Below are 26,348 nucleotides of genomic sequence, written 5' to 3'. Positions count from 1 at the left end.
CTGGGCTAATGAAGACGGAAAGGAAAAATCACTTTCTTTTTAGCTTGTTCTCTATCCATCTCTCGAAAATGTGGGCGTATCCTGCCTGGCAGCCGCTGGTTTTTAATAATGTTGCAAAAATAAATGTGAAGCTTTAAAGAAAAGAATTTTGATGATATAGGAACTTTTAAAACCATATAGGACTGTAGTTCATCTATTTATAGCAATTCTCTCTGTGTCTTTTTTGTCCCTTTTTGCATGTCCATGTTTGTTGATTTTTTGGTCTAGAATGGACAAAGGGGGTTTGAATTAACATTTCCTGACAGGTTTTGGTAAATATTCAGGATTTTGAGGCGGAAGGATAACAGAGTTATCAGGTTGGTTGGTGATATGTACTGCAACTAGTTACATGTTTTTAGTAATAGTATGCTTCTTCAAGTTTGTGTATCTCAAAATTTTGGTGGACAACCACATACAAATTTTAGTGCAAAGACATGACCATTTGTTCATCTGCCTGTAGTGAAAAGCATTCAGCCCAACGAAAATTGGGGAAAAAGTTGGGGGTGGGCAAAGAGGCCAGAATTAACACTGAAGTCAATGGGGAAATGTGCGTAGTCTGCCTCCAAACACGCTTTGTGGAATTATCTTTTCGTTGACATTTTTTGACTGTCCGATTGTTCATTGCTGACAATGATTTAAGATAGGCACGGACGACTTTGCTGTGCCGGTGAACCGTAGAAGTTACCTAGATATTTAACCCCCGCTTATGTTTTGCAACTATGTCACTTTTCTTTGCACAACTATCAAGCTCTTTTATTAATCTACTGAATTGTCTCCGATCTCTTAACATTTTGATAACAGGAATGAAATTAAATGAAATCACTAACCGGGTAAAAAAGACAGGCATGCGCCATGCAGTTTGCTATGAAGTAAATATTGTCCGACCAGCAACATTTCCTTGCTAGACCCTTCGTCTGCATCACTGACAAGGGGAAACCACGCCAGAAAATCCATAGCAACTTTCGCGGCCAACACTCAGGGGCGGATCCAGGAATTTTTGCAGGAGGGGGTTTGCCAGGTTCCTGAGACAATGTATCTACCCCCCCCCCTCCCGCATGGTCTCTATCGTCAATTTGGTGTATATACATACACATTGAGCTTTTTAAACAGACAAATTCAAAACCTCGTTTGACGTCAATTTTTATTATGAATTAATACAATGGCATTGTGATTCAATTTCATGGATGCAAAGCATTAATTGTGATATCACATAATGTCTATATCATTATCTCGTGCTTTGAGTGTCCATCCTGTCCCACATCTGACGATAAAGAATAAAGCACACGGCCGAGAAACTTTTCTCATAAAAAGTGTTGATTTACAAAAAAAATTATGTAGCTGAGCAGGCCCCCCCCCCCCCCCCTGGATCCGCCCCTGCACTGGTACCTCCAGGTTAGTGAGCCAGCGCCTTACTCACTGAGCCAATGCGGCTTCCTAAAACATGGGAATGATCGGAGAGAGTTAAGTGGACTAGTTCGTGCGCTTTATATCACAAGGTCTGCTATTGGATTAACTGGCGTTGTGAAGCTTGTATGTGACCTCGTAGGTTTCTTCCTACTGCTAAAAAAAAAACTCAACACACAAATGAATCATTGGAATAAAACTGTACAGTTAAACCACATTTCTATTTTCCTCTGGAAATGATCTAAGATATTTAACAATTCACAGGAGAAATTGTCATGTTATTGACTGTACATATGAATATCTGGAACACAATAGCCGATATACATCTCTACTTTAGGCACCTTCAAACTATTTTCAAAATTAAATGAAAATGATTGATAGTTCAATTAAACAAGAAACCCATGACATTAAACAATGGCTAAATCATAATATTTCTTTATTTATACTGAGGAGAATTATGAACCGAAGTTGGAATTATGTGTCTATCTGACATCGTTTCATACTGAAATGGTAACATATTTAAAGGTAGCGAATGTGGCACTTTTGACAATGGTCGTATGGTTGAAGCCATAAGTGGATACACGCTTGACGGCGATACGGCAATAGTTTTTCTCTCTGTAGAAAATGAGTCATTTAACCGGGATTGCATATTTGGTGATGTTGAATACGGTGAATAACGACGCGCTGGTAAATTATGATGTATTTTTGTATCTTCAGATAAATTACTGTTTTTATTCGGTATTAAAAGACGCTGCATTGTTGGTCTGTGTGCCCCAGCACCGCCGATTGAAGAATCTGGTCGAAATCTAGTTTGAAGATAGGATAAAATTCGTACGCATCGGGTATCATTGAGGCCCATCCCTTCGACGTCTGTCATATACCGAACAACTTCTCTAATACAGTCATTGTATCCTAACTGGTAGTGCTGTATAAAATCCGACCAAATATCGCCACTAAACCATTCACCTACAAAAGAAAAATATTTTTTTTAATATTCCCAGACAAAGTTGACATTATCAGGGACATTATTTGTGAGATATTTACAATTAGGCATGTGTGCATATTCGAATTACGGTCAACACGTATGAAATAAAACACCAAATAGGCTAAAACCGTATGCAATGGCAAGATGTCGCCTTTAGCTAGAAGACAAAAAATAACGAATGTACTTAATACCGCGCAAGTTTCCTAAACATCGGTAATCAAGATAACGGTTTGTGTTACTAGGCTAATTGCCAGTGACGCGTGTTTCCCACATTCACGAGAAAGACAGATTTCATTTTCTGTTACAATAGTCACGTGTAACACAGCTTTTACCCGATTTCTTACAAAATTAGTAAACCCGCCAGCGAATAAACGTACACGCATCTGTTTACGACACACGACTGACCAACACACATATCGTGCATGAACCGTAATGCACGCGATAGGTCGCGTGTAGCATTAGCCGTCACGCGCCGTAACGCGGAAAGATGTCTACGCGTGATTATTTTTTGTGTTGTGCACGTGACGATGTGTAACGCCCACTAATTATTTGATGGAATTTTCATGTAGGATTACGCTATAGACTAAGCTACGGCATCACATCAAAAAGTAAATGTCACTGCAATTTCCTCTGTGCCATAGAAATGTACAAATACAATATTTATGTTTCATGTAGCCAATTTAATATGTTGTTCGTGACATAAATTACTCTTTCAATCATCTTAAAAAAAACTTAATTATGGGGGAAATATGAGACGTGGTCAACATCTTCTCGGCGACTTTCTATCGAAACAAAATCGCGCAAATATAACGACGGGATGAAACGGGGTTTAACGTCCTAGTTCTCTGCTCCATCCGGCTAATAAAATGACCTTTTGAAGAATATACATCACATAATAAACCAAAACAATCTAAATCGGCTTATTTTTTCTGACTTAAAATGTTATTATTTTGACATTTATTTAAATGACAGATCCACCAACAACTTTTTATACCATTGGATGGTTGTAATATTGAGTGGATTAAACAATGCACGCAATACGTAGGTTAACCAGCGGTTGCCAGGCAAGATACGCCCACACTTTGCAAGAGATGGATAGAGAACAAGCTAAAACAAAAGCGATTTTTTGTACACTCAGGGACCACAATCCAGAAAGTTATGGTCTGAAATGCGCAAATATCGAAAGGGACTGAGATCTTTGGGATATAAAGATTTATTTTTAATTTCATCAAAATCGGATCACAATTGTGACCTCTAGAGGGTCCACAACCTTAGTATGATATACTTTTACACTATTTGCGTACAAGGAGTCGCCATTTTGTCGAGCAGCTTCGTTTTGATTTTCCCGAAATTCGAATTCAACATTCATTATGGTGAAATGGTGATATATTCAAACGGTTTTTAAAATCGGATAAAAAAAATTGTGACCTCTAGAGGTTCCACAAGCTAAAAACATGATTTGTTTGTGCAATCTGGGGCCATAATCCTGGAAGTTACGGTCCGATATGCGCAAATATCAATAGGAACCACGATGTTTGGATTAAAAACATACATTCAAGTTTCATCAAAATCGGATAAAAGTTGTGACGTCTAGAGTGTCTACAACCTTGGTTTTACATACTTTTACACACACTGATCCACACATCCCAAACTTAGGCTGACTGTCAATATACAGGTCACAATTCTATGGAATACAATTACTGATTTTTACTGAGCGACGTTTCGACTAGGTTTCTCTAGTCATTATCAAGCTATGATCAAAAATGAAAATATGACAGGACAATATATACATGTACACAACAATGCTCAGTTTTTATCATAGCTTGATAATGACTAGAGAAGCCTAGTCGAAACGTCGCTCGGTAAAAAGCAGTAATTGTATTCCATAGAATTGTGACCTGTATACTCTAGTTCAATTACTAAATGCCATTGAAACAGTTTGACTGTCAATAGTTAGATCCGCCTAGGTACGAAGTAGCAATCTGTTTCATAGAGGATTAAGAAAGATGACCGCCTTTAACACGTGGCTACATAGCACGCGGCGTCAATCAATAGCTCAATGGCGCGTGCACTGTTTTACATTAAGACGTTACTAGTTCGGGCAGAATGGTGCCTTGTACTCGTTTTAATACTCATTTACATTAAATAGGAAATAATTTGTACCTACAAATACTTCAAACGTATTTATTTATTTTTCTAATACATAGAAAAAAATGTTTTAGAACGATATCCGTTATGCGCGAATTTCGAAAGGAACAAGGATCTTTGGGTTATAAACATGCATTTCAAGTTTCATCAAAATCAGATGAAAATTGTAATCCCAAGAGTGTCCACAGAAAAACGTGATTTTTCGTACAATCAGGGGCTATAATCCATGAAGTTATGGTCCGATACATGCCAATATCGAAAGTAAGATCTAATTCAATATAATTAAAATATAAAAACGAAACGAAATTGGATCTGTTTTTTAATCAGATTGGATCTAATTTCAAGTTAACTCAAAATCGGATAAAATTTGTGACCTGTATTGTGTTCACAAACAAATTGTGGACGGACAGGGCCGACGGCATAATACTCCACATGGAAATGTGGGTGTATAAAAAAATTAATGATAATATTGACACCACTCACGGCAGTCCTTTGCTCAAAATAGAGAAATTTGACGAAAATTTTCAATATATTCATTAAAGTTCACATGAATCTTTAAATTCTAACACAAAGCAATTTTTATTTGACTATTTTATAACATTTGGAGGTACAGTACATGCAAGCCATTATTGTTTTATATCAAATTCCAATATTACCATTCTCAAAACGAATACCAATATCAGTAGCTTGTATTGCTCTCAAATACTCCACGGTCATTTCCAATATTTCAGCCTTTTCTAGTTTCCCCGATGTCTGAAAGAGAAAAAAAACAACTTTGGGCATTATTTCCACAGTATGACCTTTAGTTTTCGATATCCCAACAAATAAGCCTACGCTTTACGCGTACTCATATTTGATTTTAAGTCTTTACATTTTTGCAAGCTAAGTTACTACACAATGATGATTATTTTTTGGTGATTTTTGCCACCTGTGACGAATAATCAGTCATTAATCTGCGGTAAATTAAAGTCCCGGCACACCGCCCCTCTGGCATTTAGTTGATAGAAAATCTACAATATAAAACTGAGATATTCATTGCACGGGTGGACGCTCAAAAATACACATCGCCATAAAACCATGCAAGCGGTGTGGAATTTGTAACCGCTATGGTGGAATAATTCTAATCACCGCTCCAACTCTCAGTCGAGGAATGAAAAAAAGAAGGAGCATACGCCAAGAGAGAAGGTTTCTTCTTCAGAAAGATCTGGAGGATGACTCAGTAGGTCATTCGTTTCGTGTTATATTGTTGCACTGAGCGCATATGCGACTTTTTGTCGGCAACATGGCGATTAACATCGGTATTCCTCATTTAGGTTAGGTTCAATATCTTAAAGGGACAATAACACCCTTGCTGGCTTAACAGCTCCAGAAAATAAAAATTAGCCTTATTCTAAGTACTAGATGTGTTAGTGTCCTACCTGTTGTGTAAATTATCCATTAAATCCTATTTTACTTGTCCAGAGGGTTCAAAAATATTTTTAAATCCAAGTCACATTTGAAAAGCTTTACGTCAGGCTTTTCAAATCATTTAGTTGAATTTTTCCAATTTTTTAAATTAGGCGTGTTAAGATGAAATTTGTATCATCAATTAATTGGAATATTGTAAAATAGTACAATTTGTTGACCAGAATAAAGATTGGGACATATTATTCAGTTACAACAAGAGTGGTATTGAGCCTTTAAGAGTTTCCATAAATATTGGGCGATAAATATATAATTCGAATCACTGTGTACATAAAGACCCCACCTGTTTGGCAAAAACTGAAGGCACACTTTGACTAAGTTCTGCTAAACAATTATTAATCCTGTCTCGCCTTCTCTTTTCAATCACTTTATGAGATGATCTTTCCTGGAGATAAAAAAAAAATACAGCTGTAAAAAAAACACTGCTTATTTATACATATTAGCGAAATATGTCCATTGTAACCGATAATATCATCTTTAATAGGCGGTTGTTCCCATAGACACAGTGACTATATATACCAGGCCGAATAGACGGTGGTTGGTGGGGTGGGGTGGGGTGGGGTGGGGTGGGGCGGCGGTGCTTGTCCCCAATGAATTGTAATGCATCCAATGTTAAAGGGGGATCACGTGGCTAAGTGGGTAAGACGCTGGCTCGCTAGCCTGGAGGTCGGGTGTTCGATCCCTGCATTAGCCGAGAAAGTTCATCCAGATTTTCCGGCGTGGTTCCCCCTTGTCAGTGATGCAGGACGGAGGGCCTGACAAGGACAGCTGTCTAGTCCTTCGGATGACACGAAAAACCGAGGTCCCGTGTATACATTGGAATGCACGTTAAAGATCCCTTGGCAGTTGGAATTCGATATAAGAGTAGGCGATAGTGCCGCTGCCCGGGCAATATTTCCCTCATAGCACACTGTATGGCGTATGCCCGTCTTCATTAGCCCAGCATTGGAGCAGAACAGTAGGACGTTAAACCCCATTTCATTTCATTTCCAATGTTAAAGGACAATATTGGTGTCAGTCATTGTCATATAGAACTGGTTAAACACGTTCGAAATATAATTTTAACACATAGATCATTGCTACGATAGATGCGTAATGAATATGTCAAGAAACGGGAGTGACGAAAGAAAAAGTAATTCGTAGGGGTCTTTAGCAGGGGGAGGAAACCGGAGGACCCGGAGAAAACCCACGAGGTTGGACAGGCGACTCTACTCATAGGCGTACGGGGAAATTTTTGACTTGGGGGGGGGGGGGGGGCGGTGGTGGTTGGTGCCCAAAAAATGTAGTTAGGTTCTTAGTATGTTACATAATAATAAATTCGCTGTTAAATTGGACACATTCAAGAACACAATATCTTTTTTTTATACAACTTTTACAAAATACAATTGTGTGCCCAAATTTTCCCAGCATTTGGTGCCCCCCCCCCCCCAGCTCGTACGCCTATGATCTACTCCTTGTCACGTACAACCAAAAATGCCACAGACTCTGATATGAGCTACTGAAATTCATTATCCAACATATTCCTGAAATCCGACATGGAACGAGAAATCCTAGTCTGGGATTAATTTCATACAGTGTTTTACTACTGTAAACTTTTTTTCACGAACCCTTTTCATCGCGGATCCCTTTGATTTCACGGATTGTCCGAATTTTTACATGGACTCCATACGATTATGAAATCGCTTGATTATCTCGTGTCTTTGTTAGATTTTTGAGAAATGTGATGTCGTTATAAGGTGAATAAAGTTACAAAATAAAAAATTTCCATTCCCAAAAAATTAATTTATAGCAAACTTACCATTTCCATATTTGAATCCATGTAAAATGATCACCTCCCTTGGGAATGGATTTTATCGTTAAACTAGTCAGTAACTGTTAACAACTACACTATCCGTGCTCTAACTTTGGCGTTCAAACGTAAAATGTCCAAAATAACTCTTAACAAGGACATTTGATTAGAATTGCACGTGCCACCGCATGGTCACGTGCCGTTAAAAGATTGTGCGGGTGGATCAATACGGAACACCTTTCCATTTCAAAGTGGCTTTGCATGTGCTAGCTGACAGAGGATATCCACACCAAACGCGGCGACATCCTGTTGCCCGCCTGCTAGCCTAAGCACGTGCATGTCAATTTCAGTCACGAGCATCTCACGCGACAGAACAGCACCCAGGTTATTGTCTGGCGGCTTGCTTTACTGTTTCGGGTTAGACTGTCATCGAAGTTGCTTTAATGCGTCCCCATTATTTGCAGGTAGAATGGAATAAAATGGGGTATAGGCTAACGTCAACTCCATTCTTAGGTCATTTTAAGACTAGCACGTGGTATTTGGGAGTACCGATGGTTCAGTGAACTAGGCTACCGGGGGTCTCGTGTTTGATCGCAGTATAAGCTAAGTACTAAGAAGGTTCCTCAGGTTTTCTGTGTTATCTCCTTGTCGGTGGTGCTGTAAGACCTTTACTAATGATAATGAAGCGTCTATTTGAAGGACATCACCGTGGATAAGTGAGTATGCACTGGCTCACAAGTAGGAGGTACCGGTGTTGGCCAAGAACTTCCTCGGTATTTTCCAGTCTGGATCACCGTGTCATTGTTGTAGGATTGGTAGCACGAAAAACCGAGGCCCGTGTTCTGGTGCAAGTAAGAACGCTTGGCAGTTAAAAATGTGAAAAGGAGAAATTTTTCCTATACACTATATATACATTTCGTGCCCGGTAGCTGGAGAAAAAAGTAAGACGGCATACCGTATCAACTAAATGAGGAACGTGCGAGCATAATAATTGGAAAATTAAAATCACCACTTTTATTATATAAATTGAATTTATGGTTTACATCGATAGTGAGTAACAAATCAAAGTTACGACATGTTGTCATTGTTGGTAGTTTGTTTAATCACCAACTCGTCGGGTGGGTGGAATCTATATAAATAATAATTTTTATACGCCCACATTTTCATGTGGACGTATATTGTCGTCGCCCCTGTCCGTCCGTCCACAATTTGTTTGTGGACACTCTACAGGTCACAATTCTTGTCCGATTTTTACGAAACTTGAAATATAGGTTTATTCCCAAAAGATCTCGGCTGCTTTCGATATTGGCATGTATCGGATCGAAACTTCATGGATTATGGCCCCTGTTTGTACGAAAAATCACGTTTTTAGCTTGTGGACCCTATAGAGGTCACAATTTTTATCCGATTTTGTTGAAACTTGAAATGTAAGTTTATAACCCAAAGTTCTCGGTTCCTTTCGATATTCGCGCATATCGGACCTTAACTTCCTGAATTATGGTCCCTGGTTGTACGAAAAATCGCGTTTTTAGCTTGTGGACCCTATAAAGGTAATAATTTTTATCCGATTTAAAAAAAACCGTATTATTATGTCACCGTTACACCCTAAGGACGACTGAGTTCGAATTTCGTGAAAATTGGCCCAAAATTGACAGACAAAATGGCCGCCGTTCGTTCTCAAATAGCGTAAAAATATGGTTGTGGACCCTATAGAGGTCACAGTTTTGATCCGATTTTGATGAAACTTGAAATACATATTTATAACCCAAAGATCTTGGTTCCTGTCGATATACGCACATTTTGGATCATAACTTCCTGAATTATGGCCCTTGATTGTACGAAAAGTCGCGTTTTTAGGATGTGATCCCTCTAGATGTCACAATTTTTATCCGATTTTAAAAAACGTTTGAATATATCCCTGCCAAACCCTTATGATGGTTGAGTCCGAATTTCGTACAAATCGGACCAAAACTGCCGGACAAAATGGCTGCCCCTCGTACGCAAATATTGTAAATATATTGTATATCAAGGTTTTGGACCCTCTAGAGAGTGGACACAATTTTGATCCGATTTTGATGTAACTTGAAATACATGTTTATAACCCAAAGATCTTGGTTCCTTTCAATATTCATGCATATCGGATTGTAACTTCCTGAATTACGGCCCTTGATTGTACAAAAAATCACTTCTTTTTTTGAGCTTGTTCTCTGTCCATCTCTTGCAAAATGTGGGCGTATCTTGCATGGCAACCGCTTGTTTTAAGTGAAAATACTCCATGAATGCCTATAAGCGAGCTTAATTATTTTAGCTAGTTTCTTTTTTTTTTAAGTATTTTTTTTCCCTACCTATTTTATCACGGAGGTTGAATTTAGGGAATGGAAGCTCCTTCATACAAATTCTGATAATTGACTGTCCCACAATTTTTATGTGGCAATAAAACAATAATTATAAGTTATGAACAATAATAAAAGTTATGAATGATAATAAAAGTTATTATTAGGCTATTTTAAAAAGTTCTTATTAAAAGTTCAGTTTTAGGTTTACGTTTAAAAATTTCCATTGTAAAACTATTTTTTGGTGTCGTATGTTAAAGAGTTCCACAGAATTGGGGCTGTCGAAGTGAAAGTTCGTTACAAGCAAATTATTGGAAGCAGATCTTACAGAACGAGAGGGTATGCGGGTGGAAATAAGCTCAACAGAGAGGGTGTAGCCTACTTTAGGCGAGTAGTAGTGGGACCATAATTTAAACACAGATAAGTTAGGCATAATTTAATATTTTAAGCCTATTCGTACAGTGTGACTCATTACCAATGCAACTACATTCTTGAATTTCTGAAGATCCCAAAATGGTCATGAAATTCTAAGGTGAACGACACGCTAAAGTTTTTACTGGAGCTTTCACACCCTGCATTTATATTTCCAGACAATATAATAATAATAGGTTAAAATCTGGGAACATAATTTGGGGTATACAAAAACCGCCTAAACGTTCAAGACTTTCAAGCTTTTCTAATGGGTTATCTTCCCTTTGTATCGACCAATCAAAACACGCAATAGACCGAAACCAGAACTTGTTCGATAATCGAGAAAACGTAAATGGAGTCCACTGAGCTTTGGACGTAGAAAATAAACACGGATTACATCTACTCTGGCGTATCTCAAGGTTTGACTGGCCTGATGAACCTTGCAAGCCTTTCTGGAGACCAGCAGTCCAATCTGTTGTTTGTTAATTTTAACCAAGACTGCTCGTACGTTTGTTTTCATTTTACCTAGCAAGTAGATCTGTTTACACTTTACAGATTATGACGATTCTATAACCGTTCTCTTACGGAAGTAGTTCAAAACAATGCAATAATATTACTATTTTAATAATGTAATTTCAGTTCTCTCGCTGTTGGTACCAAAACTGGTTACAAGCTGTTTTCATTAAACTCCGTGGAAAAACTAGATTCTATTTATGAACAAGGTGAGTTAGTTAGTATGACACAAAATTCTAGCTAGAATCGGTCGAGTCTGTTCTGACATGATGATGAATGTCAAGTTGACCTAATTAAAATGACAGCTCTGCTCTAGTTTTGGGAGAGCCAGGACACATTTAGTGTTATGATTATTTCTTACTTATTGATGTAATTTTAAGTTTGATTGACTCGGATATAAAGATAAATATCCCTTTCAATAATACCATAAACATTTCCCATTAATGTTTGCTAACCACTCTCAAGTATCAGTGGGAGTGAGTTTGACCTGTGGAATGCTGTAAACACTGTCAGCTGTATTTTTATAACATATGTGTCATCAGTTTTAACAAAGGAATTTTAGTTTTTTCTAAAATAACATAGGCTAGCTACATTACACATAATTATTTTTCAAGACACTTTTAGATGTAAGAACTAAGATAACATATTGAGTAGTTGCATAGTAATTAGTATGGAAATATTGCAATTTTAGAATCTAGTTCAAGGGACATAAACCTATTGCTAATAACATAAGACTTATTCTTCAGTATAAACTATAAAACTGGAGATATGCTATTCTGTTAGAATAAGAATTCAAGTTAATATTATAAACTTATTTATTAGTTGAAATGACATTAGCAAGTGCCAGAATACTGCTTTTACAATTGAAATAATATTAATTCTCTTAACTGAATTCTTTATACTATACATCTACAGTACATAGCCTTGTATTGTCAGGTATGTTCAGTTGAAATTCATCCATCCTGAAATTTGAATACCGTGACCAAATTTGACCCCTTTGACCGTTGCTTTAAGTCATGCATAAATAGATATTTGTTATTGTGTAAGGAATGTCAAATTAGTTTAAAGGAATCCAACTTCTTTGATTCTGGTCAAGTAACTTAATTAGGTTACTCTGATGTGTTGTTTTGATTAGTGATTGGACAAACTGTATATAATTAAATTTTTGTTTCAAATCAGAAGTAAATTTGTTTACTGATACAGTTTCAAGTTTTGTTTGCTGTGTTGACACAAGAATACACATTTTATTAAAGATACATTATGGGAGATTTTTATAGAGAGTTGGCCATTCTTGCTATAACAGTTCAAAAGTAGACGATGAAAGAAGAATATATTGAAAAATTCAGTCAAATTACTTTATTCTGAACATAGTTATCATCGTTGTAATATTTGCCTAGAAATGGTAGCGAAATGTGTCTTCACCTTCGCGGATCGTTTGATTGACAGGCGTTAACTCCACCTACATATCTCGATTATCAAGTAAAGCTTTTAATGGCATACGGAAACGCTTTACAGCGGCCTCGCTTAGTACACTCTATCATTTAGCCTCGATCTAACTGACGTATTTTCATCAGGTTACCCCTTATTTGATTTAATCAATTAGTGAAATCCTATTTAAATCCGAGCTGTAGCCGAGCCATCCGTGGGTCTACAGAGTTGATTTTGGTCTTGTTGTTTAAATAAAGATCTAATTTATAATTTCTATAACATCTGAAGCCTAAATTAAGACTTGCAATAATCAGATTTAGCTCTTGCATAATGCATGTTTAAGCTTATATTAGCATTTTAACTTGATCTATGAATATAAAATGTTGAGTGGAGACAGATTATTATGTCACAAAACCAATCAACATATAAAATCCAATTTATTTAATCAAGTTTTCGGTCCCATTCAAAGAGATCTAGCCAGTTAAATACTATTAAATGTACCGGTATAGGCTTGCTGAAACTGTGTGATTGTGAAAGATCATCAACCTACACATTGGTATTCTATCTCTACATTTGTTTAATGCAAAATTTTATCATTTATTAATTTATTTTGATTTGTAGATTGTGAAGATATATCTATTGTAGAAAGATTATTCTCTAGTAGTTTAGTAGCCATTGTTAGTCTGTCATCACCGCGTAAACTAGAAGTCTGCCATTTTAAAAAAGGAACAGAAATATGCAACTACAGTTATTCAAACTCCATTTTAGCTGTCAAGCTAAACAGACAGGTATAGATACTTATTATATTAATATCACTGGCATATTTCAATATATTGAATACTCTGCTCGTCATTTGTAGGATTTTGAATCACTTGCAAACTTCAATTTGGTAAATGTTGAATCTCTAAAAGGAATATCACAGTCCAAAAATGGTAAAATTCTGTCCAGTACTTACATTTGGCATCCCATGTACGATTAAAGAATGAATTTTAGAGTGGATTAAGTGGTAAAAATCATTTATTGTCCAATATGTCAAATGACAATCAGCACTGACAGCAGATTGAATTAGGTCAATTACTAACAAAATGTTATTTATTGCAATTAATAACGTAACATTCAGTTTGTTTTCCAAAATATTGTATTGAACATTTTACTCTTTATATACCATACATTAAAACTGTTTGTATTGGTTTTTTTTTTCAAACAATAGAAGTGATCAATATTATTTTATTTATAGAGATTAATTGTGTGCTTAGAAGAAAGTTTATACATTCACAATATACGGGACATGAAAGTACTTCACACTATCAGAGATACTCCTCCAAACCCTAATGGTTTGTGTGCTTTAGCAATAAGCAATGATAATTGTTACCTCGCATATCCTGGTAGTAATCAAATAGGTGAAGTGCAAATATTTGATACAATTAATTTGGTAAGTGCTTTTGAATTGGCTTTTACATTTAGTCATAAGTTTGTTACAATCACAGACAAGTTAATTATTCAGTGCCTATTGAGTAGCCTGTGTACAGTCTTTTGGTATATAATCAATATATTTTGCTTTAACTTTACACAAAACATAGCATGCTAAAGATTTGAGCAGTGGTACCATAGCATGCTAAAGATTTGAGCATTTGTGGGTTTTTAATGTCAAGATCTGGAAAATTATGTAGTCTATTTTCCAGGTAGGTCAAATGATTAGAAAATCACGGGATGAGTGTCACATAATTGACAATACTGGCGCAGATGTGACAAGTACAGCTTCTCAAATAATTTTGGAAAGCCCTGACAAAGATTTTATTTCTATTGCTCTGACCCAGTCCAAGGGACATGAACTCACAAAAAAGATGATCAGTCTACCTATTGGTATCCAAAGGACATTTCTCAAAGTATTAATGTAATATTCTCGCGAATGTTTGTTGTTATAAAATATTTGTTTTTTATTTTGTATATAATGTTTGTATATTTGTGTTTAGAGAGCTGTTACGATGATACCAGCTCATGATAACCCATTAGCAGCATTAGCCTTTAGTCACCAGGGTAATAAATTAGCTACAGCATCAGAAAAGGTATAATATATTCATATAATTTACCAAAGAAAATAATATTTAAGACATGAAATGGCACAATACAAAATGATAACCGGTAACATTAAAGCCGTTGATCGTCATTTTCACTTTGACGCTATTTTGGTACAGATGCACAATTCCAAATGCCTCATTATAGAAGCCTCCAGTGGTATTCATAACCACAGGACCTCGTTTTTATCAACCCATCTGAATGACTAGATGACCATACTGGCTTACATACTATTTTTAAACATTTATTTTTTTTTAAATTCCTTTTATATTTGAATTTTACATTATGAATGTATTTTATTTTAGGGAACCGTAATAAGGGTATTTTCTGTGCCTGATGGTCAAAAACTGTTTGAATTTAGAAGAGGAGTAAAACGGTAATTATGAAAATCAGTTTTTATTGTTGTTGACTGAAATAATATTTATGAATAGCTAGGCAAAATCATTTCTACAGATAGCTGCAAGATGAGAATAATTGAATATCATTAGTTCCAGTGTGCCCTTTGGTTTGAGTTCAACCTAATTATTATTTTAAGTTTAGAATTTTAATGTTATTTTTCAGGTGTGTTAGTATCAATTCATTAGGTTTTAGTACAGATGCTTTATTTCTGTGTGCATCAAGTAATACAGAAACAGTCCATATATTTAAACTAGATATCAATATGAAAGATAAGTAAGTAACCATTTTCCTTCAACTACTACATACTCTACGTCCACCTGTTACAAATCCTCCATACTATTGATAAATAGCTATTACATGTAATGCTACCCTACCAAATTACCAATATTAATTTGACGTAAAAATTAAACATGCATTATGCAAGAGCTAAATCTGCCTATTGCAGGTCTTTCTTTAGGCCTGGAATGTTTTCTATAGTATTAATTAGACATTAATTAACTGATCCAGGCCTTAATCAACTCTCGATGGCATCAGATTTCTCCGATATTAAATAGATTAGAATGGTTCAGCGATACTTTGATTTAATCAAATATGGAGGGCCGAGACTTAGCTTCGATCAACCAGTACGGTGGTTGAAATTATTGCACACGTCTGTCAAACCTTCAAAGGCTAATATCTTCGCTTGCAATAGAGTAATTTGAATGAAATTTTCAAATTATTCATTTTACATCATCTACTTTCAAACTATTATAGCAAGAATGGCCAGTTCTTTATCTAAATCTGACATAATGTATCTTTAAGTAATTTTGGGTGTGGTTCCCCCTTGTCGTTGGTGCAGCCTGGGGCCTGGCAAGGAAAGTGTCTAGTTGTTCGGATTGTATGGAAAACCGAAGTCCTGTGCACATATTGGTGTGTACGTAAAATAAACCTTGACAATTGGAATTTGATATAAGAGTAGGCCGTAGCGCTGCTGCCGGGAAAAATTGTCGTCATAGCACACTGTATGGTGTAAGCCTGTCTTCATTAACCCAGCCAGTGCAGAAAAGTAGGATGTTAAATTTCATTTCATTAATTAATTTTATATGGTTAGAACCTGGATTGACATTGTGGTTCAAAATGTTTGTGATATTAGATAAAATCCCAAGCTGGTACATAATAATAACCTTGTATCGAGTAGCAGTTAAACACCATTCCTCTCTTGCTACAGGTACGTATGTACCACAAAATCTCAGAAAGTCCAGGTAAGAAACATTTCCATCCTGGAGGTAGAGGTTCGGGTAGAATATAACTGGTGATCCATAACTCTGTTTATTGTATGAAAATTGGAATTTTACTTATTTTGTTTTTTTAGAATGGCTAAACCTCAAGAAGAGAGCCAAGGGTGGATGGGTTATTTTAATCAAGCTTTAAAGACATCCGCGAATTATTTACCAACTCCAGTAACAGAAATGTTCAATCAAGGTCGCTCATTTGCTACAGCCAGACTCCCTAACTCAGGATTAAGAAATGTCTGTGCTTTATCTTTGTAAGTATTAGTGTAAATAGAAAATATAATGGCCTTAAAAGAATGAACAATTTGTTTTTAGATGCTGTCAAATTAGAAACAATATTCCAAATATTCATTGAAAACCAACATCAGTTAAATTTAAGACATTTGAAATTGTACATTTTCTGGTTCATAAATTGAGCCAAGGTTGAAAATATTAATAATGATCCACAAAATAAAATTATCTGATCAATATGTTTGGATTTTATCTTAAAATTACTAAGTTCATCTTAATTTAGATTATCCAAGGCAGGTTGAACAAAACAGCTGACCACAAAAAGGTGGTCAGATTTCAATGTGTTACTCATAGCTTTAAGTTCTTTTATGAATTTCCCGTACAATTTCTTTAACTGCAGAACAATGGCAAGTATGATATGAATGAATTATATTAACATGTGTACTAATTTTTTAGAATCCAGAAAATCCCCAGATTATTGGTGGCGTCTCAAGATGGTTATCTTTATATATATAACATAGATCCAAACGAAGGGGGTGAATGTACCTTAATAAGACAACATAGGTAAATATACCATTGATTATTCATTTTACTCGAATATCGTGAGAATGCAAAAGAGATGGAATATTTAGGACCCTTACCTCCAAATGTTAACAACAAACTGATAATTATAACTGTAAGGATGTTTATTTTCACTTTGATTTCATTTAAAAGAAGAGGTGAATATTAATACCTAAAAAGACATACTTTATATGCATCATTGAATTTCAGACACTTCCGTCAATTACTGCCAGAGTTATGAACCATGTGATTGTTTAAACAACAAAAGTTATCATCCGATCTTTATGAAATTTATACGGGTTATTTCAATTAGTTAAATGACTTTCAACAGTTTCTGTAAATTACTTCCAGAGTTTAAGTTTTTAGAACCTTGTGAACCCTCAAATGACGACAATTATAATCTGATCTGTTTGAAAAAAAAGAATAAATATGTAACAAACCTTGTAAATGAGTCAAACATAAGCATGCCCCACCCAGTACCATGCCAATTTGGCCCACTGAAGTGAGATGGTCTCGACATGGCACGGTTAAATTTTTGTAGTGTCAACGCTATTTGGTCTGAGCACAAATGAAACTTGACCTTTTTTCCCCACAAACTTTGACAGTTCTGTCATCATTTCTGTCAAAATGGCTGCTAAAACTAAATCAACCGCCACAATTGTTTTCATCCGGATAATTTGCATAGGGGCTGAAATTAACTTTTCTGTGAAGAGTTCCACATTTGGCGTGCCTGGCACGGTTCCGAGACCTGTTAGAGTAATGTAAACAGTTCAATTTCTTGAAATTTATCAATGCATGGTACCGTCGCAGAGACTGGCACACTTATCGCGGCCAAGTGTAAACAGGGCTATTGACTAAGTTCGATAATGATCATGTTATTCATTTGAATGTTCAATCCTTTAAACAAAGATAAATGTGTAAGTAATAAGAGTCATCTCTTTATTTGGGATTTCGGCTGGGGACATCAATCAGCCTCACTATTGGCTTGTTGGTTTTGTCTAATATGAGCCTTTGTTATATTACAGGTTAGATGGACAGCCAGGAGAAAGTCACCCACCAGATTCTACAGCACACGATCGTCCATTGGCTCAACCAGGTCTTTCGTACAGTGGTGCTACACGTAGAGACATTTCTACAGGTGGCACTCCAGCAGGTAAGCCACTGGCCCCTGGTGGTCTCCCTACAAACAATCCCATGGCAAGCATCAGTTACGCAGAAGTGTTGACAAGGAAAGGTGGTGGGCCGCAGGATTCTGTGGCCATCATGGACGAACTTCTAGCTGGGGAAGGTAAAGTATGGCATCTGTTTTCTCGCCCGCACAGCCTAGGCTGATATGTGCGGTGGTGGAGGAAACGAATTGCCTGCACATTTCTTCCATAGATTAGACGCTGTGGATGACCCACCCTTTGACCTTTATTCTCCCATATATCGTGCATTATCACTTCTTTCTCTCATGGTGTCTTTATTTTAATATTAAATTTTAACAATTTAATGATAACAGTAATGTTTCTGATATCTAATTTCTTTTGGATATAAAAATTTGCATGAATAACCTAAATCGATACCAATGCTTTTATGTATTTTGATTTTTTTGTTTGTACGTTTTGACATATAAGACGGGAAAAATATAATTTATAGTACATCCCAGTATTGGCCAGGAAGTTCCTAACAATTTTCCCGTCGTTTCCATTGTTAGTGTTGCAGGATAAAGGGCTCTTAGTTGTTCAGATGAGACGAAAAAGACAGGTTCCATGTCCACATTGATGTGCACATGAAAGAACCATTGACAGTTGGAAGAGTAGACAAAATTGCCCCATAGCACACTAAATTGTGTATGTCTGTCTTCATTAAGTCAATTGGTACAGATAAGTAGGACGTTAAACCCCATGTCATTTAGTTAAGAGTTATTGTCATTAAATTCACCAATAACTATATCATGCTGTTGTTATATTAGGTTCCTATATCAACTTGTCCTCACATCATAGTTCATTTTTGTTATCTTCCCTTGCAAGCTTTTTAGATATCTTTTATTTGCCGTCACATTTATCAATAATTGTGGACATATGTGTTGAGAGAGTTTGAATTATTTTATGAACCACTTCTTTGTAAATGTGTTGAATCGAAAAGATTTGTAATTTGCATATATATGACTGTTCTTAGTTTTTGGAATAATTCACAAATGCATAATGAATAATTAGTTACATAGATAGTTGAATATTACAGCTTTTCTAAATCTAAGTACTAAAAATTCTAATATTATAAGAATGAAATGTGATGATATTGCCTGAAGATATTTAGTATTATTGATTATAACATTTTATACACCATTCCAACCAAAATGTGGAGTGTCTTGGGTCAATATAAGAATTTAGTGGTATTAATTTTCGTCCATAATGTTATGAGAACCATTTAATTGTCTGTTCAAATTTAGTATTTATTATCATAGTGTGGTGTATGCCAAACTAAAGGTTGGAATTAAAATGTATTTGAAGTAGGGGTGGGGGGTGTGTGTGTGTGTGTGAGAGGTGACCAAGTGGTTAACCTGTGTGCTTTATTTCATAAGACCTGTCATTGAGTCAGGTGGGGTGGTTTTGATTCTTTGCTTGTATGTGACAAGGAGTTGGGTCCCCTGCCCAACCATGTGGGCTTTCTCCCACTGATAAAGATCCCTAGGCATTCAGAATTATTGAAATAAAAAAATTGAACCATATGTTAGTTCTGATATCACAGGCAATACATTAATACTCTTCACATGGTAATTTCATTACAATTGAGGGAATCTACTAAAAATTCAACAAGGTTTTATTTTTTCTAATTCTGCATAAATACAATCCTTTTATATGTAGGCCTATATGTTATACTTCTTTATGGTTGTAAATGTTATTCAGGTAACCACTTAGATATAGTTGCCTTAATTCTTTAGCACTTTGCACATGTAAATATTGGCTACCCCAGTTCCCTGAAGAAAATAATAGAAAATACTTATACATCCCTGAACAGGCTGAAACAGTCTGAAACTGCTGTTCCTTAGTCTGCCTCAAAAAACCTGAGACATAAGAATAGCTTTCCTTATTATAGGACCATTTTGTATGGGCCACAGCTATCAATGCACGTGGCGGGGGCAGTCTAAGGAGACCTATTTGGGCTGTCTAAGTGCTAAAGGGTTAAAAGGCTTAGTTAACTGTTTAATTTAAATGTTGGGCTTTCTTTCATATAGTAAACAAATCATTGTGGGCAATCCTATTCATTCATTCTTTAAATTACAGTGATCCAACTCTTTACATATTCTCATATAAAAACATTGCAGATCATTCAGGTTACAACACAGAATAGCCTTTAAAACACAATGTCAGATTTGTGATCTTACTGGTAGAGTCTGTTATCAGGGAATCTATACATTTGAAAAAGTTAAAAAAAAGCATTCTTACATATAAGTTTATCTTGTAGCCAGTTAATATTTCCATAAGATAACCATAATCTAGTTTATAAGATCAACTGGTCTTTAATCTCTTCTGTAGTAAGCCAATACTAGTTATTATGTAACCATTACACAGAGAGGGATCTCTTTTTCAGAATCTCAGCCATATCAAGAATTAGAACAAGGAGCAGTGGGTGGAGAAGATGCTGATTTAGGAAGACTGCGATTGGATGATGATAATGAATTCCCCCCAATGACACATAAAAGTGATTGAGATGAATCCATGTAACAAGAATTTTATGAGGGGAAATATTGGACAGTATCAATGCATGAATAGTATAAGAACTTTTATGGGTATGGAATCTAACTGGAACTTGTTATTAACCAGAATTATGTAGTTTAGGTAATACACATTAATTAAATCTGTATAGTACTGAATATTTTGATAAAAATTGATTTTAAAAATTCTGTTATGTTAATCAGGATGAAACAGTATTGTTTTAAATTAGTAATATGTTGAAAGATTAAAGAAAAGTTATAATAAAACATATGGATTCGTTTTGCCATAGTATATTGAAAATCTTTATAAACAATTTAATTGATTGTTAAATAAACCTAATGATAAGAACATAACTGAATCATAAAAATATTTTATTTTTGTTTTTAATTTGTTAATTTTCTTTAGTTTGTGAAATTGTTGTTATTTATTTTTCTTACGATGATGATTTTAGAAGCACACTATAATTAAATGCAATAGTCCATTGCTTCTAACAAGAGATAGATAATGGTGACAGCTTCTCAAATCAAATTTTAGAATAATTATAGAGGTACCTTCATTCAAGCGCTACTCAGGTTCTTAACATCCTGAATTCTACCAAATCTGTGATATGGCTCCGTCAGCCTAAAATGGTAATGGTCAAATATGTTTATTTAACTGTTAGTCATGTCTCTACTCTTTCGAAAACTAGTTCTTGTTCAACCAGTACATAATGAACCCGTTCTTTTATTTTGTTTGGGTTTTTAAATGGAGGTGTGTAGAAATATGTTTAAAAGTTGATTCTAGTTGCTATCATCTTTTTCCTATCTATTGTTAGAAAAAATAGAAACAGGCGGACCATCTGCTGTGAGTAAGTACTAGTAAGGTGTACCAGTATATGAATTTTATGTTTTAAACAAAAAAAATTGCCTCATTAAGATCGATTGGAACAAAATTGTAGAAAGTTCACATGTGTTATTAATAAATGCTGTCCAAATAATTGAAGGGTATGGGTCAGAATCAAGACGTGGTAGTGAAAGTCCCACTATATTTTTGGGTTTATTCCATTTTTTAAAAAACAAAACTAGTCAGCTTGTACAGTTGTAGTTTTCATTTTAATCCACACCAATTTGAATTTGTGTTCTTCTGGAATACTGATAAAATTTTATTTCCAATAAGTGATTGTCGTTCTCAAATGTTCTTAGTTTCAAGTTATGAAATTTTTATACAAAATATCGCTCAAGACCCTAAAGAACTAGAAATTCATTTGGTTGGTCGTATGTATGTGAGCACTCCTGTATAGATATGGATTAATATTGGTTATGTATAACAAGGAACAAAGTTATTGTATAGAGTGATTTGATTTATTAATTTAATCCAAATAAATATCAACCAGTCACACAATTTCATTCTTTGATACATTTCACAGTAATATTTCATATCTAAGAACACATTCATTCTTATGTAGATAAATATCCTACTTATTCCATCAAATAGTATATTTATTTCATTGTTAAAGATATCCAATAATATTGATAATTAATATATATGTTTTTTTTCTGTCCTTATAATTTATAATTGTTCCTGTGTGAGTAGGTATGTGATGTTATTTGTACAATATATTACAAAATTCTTGTGACAAATGGCTTAAAAGCAATTAATAGTAGAAAAATATGGATCATAAAAAGAACTAGGTTAGTAGGTATTCAAATGGCCTAAACTAGTGGTTGTACAGAATAGGGACCATTTTTTGGTGAACATTACACTCAGACCATGTTTTGTCCATAAATAACCTCCAAAAATTGTAAAGACCAATGGAGAGTTGCTAAATGATGCTTCTATCAATGGACATTTGTTGTTTTATTTTAACCCTTTAGCACTTGGTACATGTAAGTAATTAATGACTATGGCAGTTTCCTTATAAAAAAAAAATTAGAGAAAGATGATGTTTTGTTACATTGAGCAATTTTACGAAACCCCTTGAAACAACTGCTCCCTAGACTGCCTCAGACCATCTGAATCACAGAACTAATATATGGTCCCTAAAAATATAACTCACAATTAATCACTCGAATTGTGCGTCTGGCAGTAAGAGGTCAGGAGCCATGATTTGAGAGGTTATGTGCTGAAGGGTTAAGAAAATATTGATGTGCTAGATATATATACTTGTGTAACTTATATTCTGTACTAGTTTACAGGGATATTCCATTGAAATACCTGCTGTGATAGGAACACCATTTTTATCTTTTTAGAACCCCTTTGGCCTTACCAATAATTGCTTTTAAAAAAGCGCAGACCATTTTATGATAGCCTCTATTAATGAAATTAATTTCAATTTTGTTCCCAAAAAGCCCCACACTTGGGTAAAATCTAAAGAAGTGGTGTATCCATTTGTAGGTATTTCAAATGGGACAGCCCTTTTCTCCCTGTACATGAAGAGCACATAAAAATACCAGTGTACATAAAAAAATATGACCCACAGCACCATGCCTTATAAACTTATTGAATGAAGTGATGCTATGGTAGTGTTGTATTGTTATTTTGCTTCCAGTGTTGTATAAAGATCATAATTCATTTTCTGTACATATATTTTTCTTACAGCTTGTTGATGATATTGTGAGGCACATCAGTGGCAGTTGCCTATATTACAATAATAATACCTATCTTATAAAATAAAATCATTTTTAAACACAAATTTCATTTAGATTCTCATGCTATTGTTTCTCTACCCACAGGATAAGCAGCTGATGATTACTGATTTAAATTTCTAGATGTGATCTTTTGCCCCCCCCCCCCCTTCCTTACACAAATGTATTTGCAACTAAAAAGGCCAACCCAGTTATAATATAGAAGAGTAAAAGAAATGCCCACAATAGTGGCTACATAAACCATACAACTTTTTTGAAATTAATGTGGGTGGGGAGGGAGTCAGAGCTTTATACTCACATTTCTAATACACGTAAGAGTATAACTCTCTAAACTTTTGGTGTAGATTGCAAATTTATCATTACACCTAATGTCCGATGCATACCATACTTTTCACACCACTATTCACTATTTTTCCACAGCCTCTGGCAAAATCACTATTGTATACACAACCTCCAAGTTTGTCTTTTATCAATTTACAAAAGATTCTGAGTCATGGCATATATACTCAGTGCCGGACTGGTGGCCCGTCGGCCCACCTGTCAGGTCATTAACCAAGGCCCACACAGGAAAATTGACAACCGCAAACCCATTTTCCAAGCATTTCAGACCAAAGCAGAAGAAGGCAAATTTTTGATTTCCTGATATACAATAAGATAACAGAATGACCTAAGAGCACTATCATTATATGAATTTGAGAATTCTCTTGAGTGTCAAAAACAAAAAACCTTTTATTCTCCGTGATGAAAATAATGCAAATTATAATATACATACAGTACACTATTTGACAGTTATGTTGACGCACATCACAGACTATAGCAAGAATCTTCGAACTCACAGAAGTAAACGAATATCATCATAAGCTCCTGAACCTCACGAGCTTATGATATTTGTTTATTTCTGTGATGATAACTCATAATTAATTGTTCTCTAAAGAAGTAACAAATTATTTCTTTAGCTTCAAGGATAGCCAAAGTAATTCAGGTTATTTTCTTTTTTCTTTATAGGCTTAGGCCCACTTTTTTTAATGAGCTTAGGCCCACCTGTCCGGCACTGTATATACTTTTCCAAATATTAAGTCTAAAAATCCAATGCACACTGAAAACATACACAATTTATCCATTTTCTCCTTCAATTTTATCCAAATTGTTGACTTTTCATGTTGATTTTAGAATAATTTCTAATTGACCTATACAACGTGTCTATATAGAGTGACGTTTTGCATATATTACAAATATGAAATGTTTTTGGATGTACATCCTATCGTTCAGATTTTATTTTGCTTCCAAAATAACAAAAAAATGGTTAATGTGGTTCATGAATTGGAATATTGTGTTTTGACCTGGAATATTGTGTTTTGACCATCAAATTAATATTACTTCTGAAAGACTAGACCCCCAAAATTTCTTATTTTATATCAACTCTTAATACAGAATAAGATTAAAGACTCTTTTGTGCTCCAGGAAGTATTGTTTCAATTTAGTTTTGCTTTAAAAAAAGGGGTGAAAACTTTGTTTTGTGTGCTTGGAAAGTTGAAGTACAATAGGCCTAATGTAGTTTCACTATCTGCAGATGCCACAACACCACAGACCACAATTCTTAACACATCGTAGTGAAACTTTGCATACTTATTCCTTATCGCCTAAGGATGTTCCCTATTGTTTTTGGTGCGTCCCCGACTGTATTTGCATGTCGCCTACAAACCACAGACACAGTTTTTAACTGATTGTCTTGAAGCTGTGCATTCTTATTCCTTATACCCTAAGAATGATTGCTATTGTTTTCCATCATTTCATGATGATATTTCCAAGATGGCACCCATTTTTAGCGGGAAAATCGGTTGATGTGCTGATTTCGATTAAGTAGTAGTGTTTGGTGTCAATATATATGTTTTCGGGGTCACAAATTCCATTCCTGACATTTACAACCTTGTAAGATAGGTTGCCAGGCAACAAAACATACGCCCACAGCAGCTAAATCGTCCAAGCAGTCGACAAGGGTTTTCACATATTTATTCTTTTGTAGGTAATTAGGGGAATTTAATAGACAATTTCATACACATGACATTGTAATTTTTATTCTTTAAGTGGCATTTAGCGATCAGGGAACAAATTAACAGAACACAGTTTTTATGGGATACAATCACTAGTTTATTCTAAAAGCACGACGTTTCGACAAGTATCCTCTTATCGTTATCAAGCACGATAAGAGGATACTTGTCGTAACGTCGTGCTTTTAGAATAAACTAGTGATTGTATCCCATAAAAACTGTGTTCTGTTAATTGTAATTTTTGTTGTTTGAAGTTTCACAAGGTTCTAAAAACTAAAACAAGGGCCGTAACTCTGGAAGCAATCTACAGAAATTGTTCAAACTCGACAGGCTTTTTTCGTTTTACTAATAACTTTTGTTGTTCGAAAGTTCACAAAGTTCAACAAAGTAAATCAAGGGCCAAAACTCTATAGACGTAATTGACGGAAATTGCTGACATTCAATAGGCTTGTTCGTCTTCATTTCACTAATTTAGGTGATAACTGAAACTCAATAGGCTTGTTCGTTTTACTAATTTAAATGATACATATAAATTTCATACAGATCGGATAATAACTTTTGTCGTTAGAGCATTTACAAGGTACAACAAAGTGAAACAAGAGCCATAACTCATGGCGTGATTAACGGAAATTGCTGAAATTCAATAGGCTTCTTCATTTCACTAATTTAAATGATGCATATCAATTTCAAACAGATCGGATGATAACTGTTGTCATTAGAGCGTTCACAACATTCAACAAAGTGAAATAAGGGCCATAACTCTAGATGTAATCAACGGAAATTGCTGAAATTCAATAGGCTTCTTTGTTTTACTAATTTAAATGATGCATATAAATTACATACAGATCGGTTGATAACTTTTGTCGTTGGAGTGTTCACAAGGTGCAACACAGTGAAACAAGGGCCTGAAATCCAGAAGAAATCAA

At 35.2% G+C, this 26,348-nt stretch overlaps 2 protein-coding genes across 2 annotated transcripts; one reads left to right on the top strand and one right to left on the bottom strand.

Annotated features, from left to right (window-relative positions):
* Nucleotides 1–1,679: 1,679 nt before the first annotated feature.
* On the bottom strand, nucleotides 1,680–8,194 carry LOC126810798 (hairy and enhancer of split-related protein helt). The gene is made up of 4 exons (XM_050536078.2): nucleotides 7,839–8,194; nucleotides 6,324–6,425; nucleotides 5,233–5,329; nucleotides 1,680–2,409 (listed from the first exon to the last, which is right to left on the bottom strand). Exons 1-4 carry the CDS (start codon nucleotides 7,857–7,859, stop codon nucleotides 1,880–1,882), a joined length of 750 nt encoding a protein of 249 aa, XP_050392035.1. The 5' UTR covers nucleotides 7,860–8,194; the 3' UTR covers nucleotides 1,680–1,879.
* Nucleotides 8,195–10,878: 2,684 nt separating this feature from the next.
* LOC126810786 (WD repeat domain phosphoinositide-interacting protein 2) lies at nucleotides 10,879–23,421 on the top strand. The gene is made up of 11 exons (XM_050536060.2): nucleotides 10,879–11,077; nucleotides 11,213–11,295; nucleotides 13,136–13,302; nucleotides 13,752–13,946; nucleotides 14,488–14,580; nucleotides 14,896–14,966; nucleotides 15,152–15,262; nucleotides 16,341–16,514; nucleotides 16,948–17,055; nucleotides 18,078–18,205; nucleotides 20,626–23,421. Exons 1-11 carry the CDS (start codon nucleotides 11,007–11,009, stop codon nucleotides 20,742–20,744), a joined length of 1,320 nt encoding a protein of 439 aa, XP_050392017.1. The 5' UTR covers nucleotides 10,879–11,006; the 3' UTR covers nucleotides 20,745–23,421.
* Nucleotides 23,422–26,348: the final 2,927 nt, after the last annotated feature.

This window comes from Patella vulgata, chromosome 2, assembly GCF_932274485.2.
Source record: "Patella vulgata chromosome 2, xgPatVulg1.2, whole genome shotgun sequence".
Lineage (NCBI taxonomy): Eukaryota > Metazoa > Mollusca > Gastropoda > Patellidae > Patella > Patella vulgata.
This window is presented reverse-complemented; position numbering and strand designations above follow the sequence as displayed.